Consider the following 4024-nt stretch of genomic DNA (forward strand, 5'->3'; position numbering starts at 1 on the left):
CTGTGACAACGGCGTGTGCAGCAGGTGTGATGTTGCCAGTGAGGTGACATATGGCAGGAACGGATCCTGCGGCATCATCCGTGACGCAGAAGGGCCGTTCCGGGGGTGCCACCCACGTGTCAGCCCTGTGGAGTATTTCACCCACTGTGTCCATGACGTCTGTGCTGCCAGAGGGGATCACACTGCCTTGTGCCACGCGCTGCAGGCGTACGCCGCCGCTTGCCAGGCTGCTGGCGCTACAGTCGAAGCATGGAGGACAAAGGACTTCTGCCGTAAGTCAGGAAGAAGTTCCTCACTCTGGGTCCTGTTTCCCTCAAAAGCCATATTTTCTCCTAGAAAAAGACCCTAAAGTTTTGGAAAAAAAATCCCTCAAGATTGGGAAAATTAGTTTTTGAAAGAATTTCCCCCAGCTGAGGAAAATTTTTCTCATTTTAGAAAATGTTCCCTCACATTTTGAAAAAGTTCCTGAGTTTCAAAAAAAATCTTCATGTTTTTCAAAAATTCCTTCAAATTTTAGGAAAAGTCATCCAATATTAAAAAAAACCTTTAAAAAGTGAAAGAAATTTCAAATTTCAAAAAAGCCTTTGAATTTTGAAAGAATTCACTCAAATTTTAGAAAAATTCCCCTCTGTTTTGAAAAAAACATCCTCCTATTACTCAAAAATTCCTTTAAAATTTGGAAGTTCTCCCTCAACTTTGATTAAAACCTTCCAATTGTGAAAAAAGCCTCAAAATCTGAAAAAATTGCTTACCATTTTAAAAAATAATCAAATTTTGAAAAATTGTTTCCAACTTTGAACTTCTTTCCTCTAATTTTGTAAAACACCCTTCAGTTTTGAAAAAAAATTGCAGAAAGGCTTCCAATTTTGCTAAAACCCTTCCAATTTTGGAAAAAACCTCAAATTTCATGAAAAAAACCCCAACATTTTTGAAGAAACTACCCAATTTTGGTAAAATGAATAACATTTTACTGAAAACACTCCAATATGGAGGAATAATGCCATTTAGGAATGGTGACCTCAAACTTAAAAAAACACAACCCAATTTTGAGAAGAAAAAAACCCCAGTTTTTATGAAAATGCCAAAACTAATAACTAATAAACTAAAACAAATAAAAGCCTCCAATTTTGAAAAATAATCCCTCAAAAAAAAAAAAATTTTTTTCTGATAACCTTCACATTTTGGCCAAACCCCCACACAACTTTGGAATTGTCCCAACAATGCTGTTTTTTCCCTTTTTCCCCAGCACTGTCCTGCCCCCCAAACAGCCACTACGAGCTCTGCACCCGCACCTGTGACCTCACCTGTGCTTCCCTCATGGGCCCTGCCCCCTGCACCTGGGGGTGCTTTGAGGGGTGTCAGTGTGACGAGGGGTTTGTCTTCGATGGGGACACCTGCGTGTCACCCGAGCGCTGTGGCTGCCTCCACAGGGGACGCTACCTCAAGGTCAGGTGACAGGGCAGGTGACATCTGAGGCTTGGGACTGATGGGCTTATTTTGCTGGCAATCAGGTTGGGGGTTGGGCTGCCCCATCTAGAAAGTCCCAGAGGGTCTGGGGGGAAGAAAGGGCAATTAACAGCAAAGAGGACAATTGGCAGGGGAAAAAAAGGGCAATTACTGAGGGAGTAGCCCGGAAAAGTGAATTAATAATTAATGAGGAAAAAGGAACAATTAATGGTGAAAAAGGACAAATAACAGGAAAAATTTGTGATTAGCAGGGAAAAAGTTACCATGAACTGGTTGAGTTGCCCAAAGTCCCCCAAATCCACCTGAATTTCTCACTCTCTAGGATTTTCCCCCTTGGAAGTTGGGAAATTCCCCCAAAATTTGGGAGATGGGGCTTAAAACCTGCGTTATTTCCTGTTCCAGGCAGGTGAGATTGTCACCTTCAACAACTGCTCCAAGGAATGCCACTGTCACCCATCACGGGGACTGGTGTGCCGGGACACGCAGTGTCCTCAGGACCAGGTGTGCGTCACCCGTGACGGGGCACAGGTGTGTGCCAGGAGTGAAGGCCACTGCCAGGTCATGCCTGGAGCCACCTTGACCACCTTTGATGGCATCGCCGGGCCCCTGTTGGCCAGTGGCACCTACAAGGTGTCAGCCCTCTGCGATGAGGAGGCACCAGATTGGTTCAAGGTGGTGATGGAGGTCAGCAACTGTCGTGACACAAATGTCCCCGCGGCCACAGCTGCCATCGTCTTCGTCCGTGAGGGCGTTGTCAGCGTCAACGGCAACATGGAGGTGTGGGTGAGTGGGGCAGGTGAGGGGGTTTTGGGTGGTTTGTGTCAATCTAGAGCAATTTGGGCAAAAATCTCTCTAGATTTTGCCTGGTAGTGAGCTACTTTGTCTGATGTGGAGCGATTTTGCCCCATAATGAGCCATTTTTGCAAAAAAAAGAGTGATTTTGGCTCTAGCCAAGCTAGAGCCCTTTGCTCTAGAGCAAGTGGGTTTTTTATCATGTGTCTCGTAATTTCCTGTAATTTTCTCAGGTCAATGGCCTCTTCACCCATCCTCCCACCACCATCTCTGACTCCGTCACTGTGACATCGTCCCGTGGGAATGTCACGATCACCCACCGCTCTGGGATGTCCGTCACCATCACCCAGGACGGGGAGGCGACCATCACCGTGACCTCAGGCCTGGCCTCCCGTCTCTGTGCCCCCTGTGGGAATTTCAATGGAAACCCCAGAGATGACTTGAAGCTTCCGGACGGACGTGATGCCCGGAGTGTTGGAGAAGTGGTGGACATGTGGAAATCCCGGGATTTTGCTGGATGGTGAGTGATTCCTAATTTACTTACGCCCAAATCCAAGAAAAATTTGTTTTTCTGCCCAGATATTTGGCAATAATGTCAGTGGGGGAGGGGCTGGGCAGATTCTGGAAGGAATTTCCCAGTTTCTTTGGTTTCATCCGCAGCGACTGAGGCAGGATCCTGTGGGAACGATCCGGGTAAGCAACTGCTTTGCCAAAAAATGAGCCATCTTTCATTATAAGGGGCCCTTTTTTGCCCAATAATGAGACATTTTTCTCAACAATGAGCCATTCTGCATAGTAAATACCTTTTTTCCCCAAAATTTGCCATTATGCATAATGCTGACCCACTCCATTTTGCTTAATACTTCCCCATACTTGCCCAAAACTGACCCATTTCTGCCCAAAATGATGCATTTCTCTTTCTTCCAGCCACATCTCCCACCAGATCCGTCAAGAAGTTGATGCTCCTGTATATCCCATCCTGTAGGTGGATCCACCTCAAACTCCCCCAAATTTGGGAAAATTCTGGATTTTGCTTCAAATCCATGAAATTTTCCTGAATTTTTCCCAAATGGATTAACTCTGTGTGGATCCTAATGCCCTCATGTCCCAGCCACCCCCTAGAATCTAAAAATATATTAAATTCAGGTCAAAAAGACCCAAACCCCAATGTTTTTTCCCATATAAAAATGATCTTGCCAAGGGCTGGTTTTGATACAACAGTCAATAAATGCTTCTAAAGGCTTTTTGGGGGTGTGAATTTGAGGTTTATTTGCTGATTTGTAAAATTGGGGGGTCATTATCCAAAAGGGTAGGGATATCTTACCCCTAAATGTGGGTCAACGTGGCCCCCAAGTGTGGGGCACTGGGACCCCTCTGTGGGGCATTGCAGCTCCAGAGTATGCGGCCTCCTGACCCCAAAGTCCAGGACACTGTGACCCCTAAATTGTAACACCATGACCCCCAAGTGTGACACCTCACAACCCCAAGCGTGTGGTGTTTTGACTGCAAATTTTGGGGCCATGAAACCAAAAATTGTGTAGCACTGTGACCCCTGAGTGTGGTATGTTTGACCCCAAAGTGTGGTGTAATGTGATTCCAAAGAGTGGGGCACTATGACACCTAAGTGTGGGGTGATATGATCCCCAAGTGTTTTTACTCCAAATGTGGGGCATTGTGACCCCAAAATGTGGGTCACTGTGACCCCCAGGTGTGAGATATTGAGGCCCCCATATGTGAGTCAGTGTGACCCCAAAGTGTGGGGTGT

At 46.0% G+C, this 4024-nt stretch overlaps 1 protein-coding gene across 1 annotated transcript in view; it reads left to right on the forward strand.

Annotated features, from left to right (window-relative positions):
- The window catches only part of LOC138102619 (IgGFc-binding protein-like), a 14773-nt gene extending 11268 nt beyond the window's left edge, over window positions 1–3505 (forward strand). The window contains exons 9-13 of the mRNA XM_069000335.1: window positions 1–272; window positions 1247–1446; window positions 1870–2250; window positions 2493–2779; window positions 3187–3505. The exon at window positions 1–272 is cut by the window's left edge and continues 302 nt beyond it. Of these exons, the coding sequence (XP_068856436.1) occupies window positions 1–272; window positions 1247–1446; window positions 1870–2250; window positions 2493–2779; window positions 3187–3244 (1198 nt within the window). The 3' untranslated portion in view covers window positions 3245–3505. The remainder of the gene's footprint in view (window positions 273–1246; window positions 1447–1869; window positions 2251–2492; window positions 2780–3186) is intronic.
- Window positions 3506–4024: the final 519 nt, after the last annotated feature.

The sequence above is a fragment of the Aphelocoma coerulescens genome, unplaced genomic scaffold (assembly GCF_041296385.1).
Source record: "Aphelocoma coerulescens isolate FSJ_1873_10779 unplaced genomic scaffold, UR_Acoe_1.0 HiC_scaffold_94, whole genome shotgun sequence".
NCBI lineage: Eukaryota > Metazoa > Chordata > Aves > Passeriformes > Corvidae > Aphelocoma > Aphelocoma coerulescens.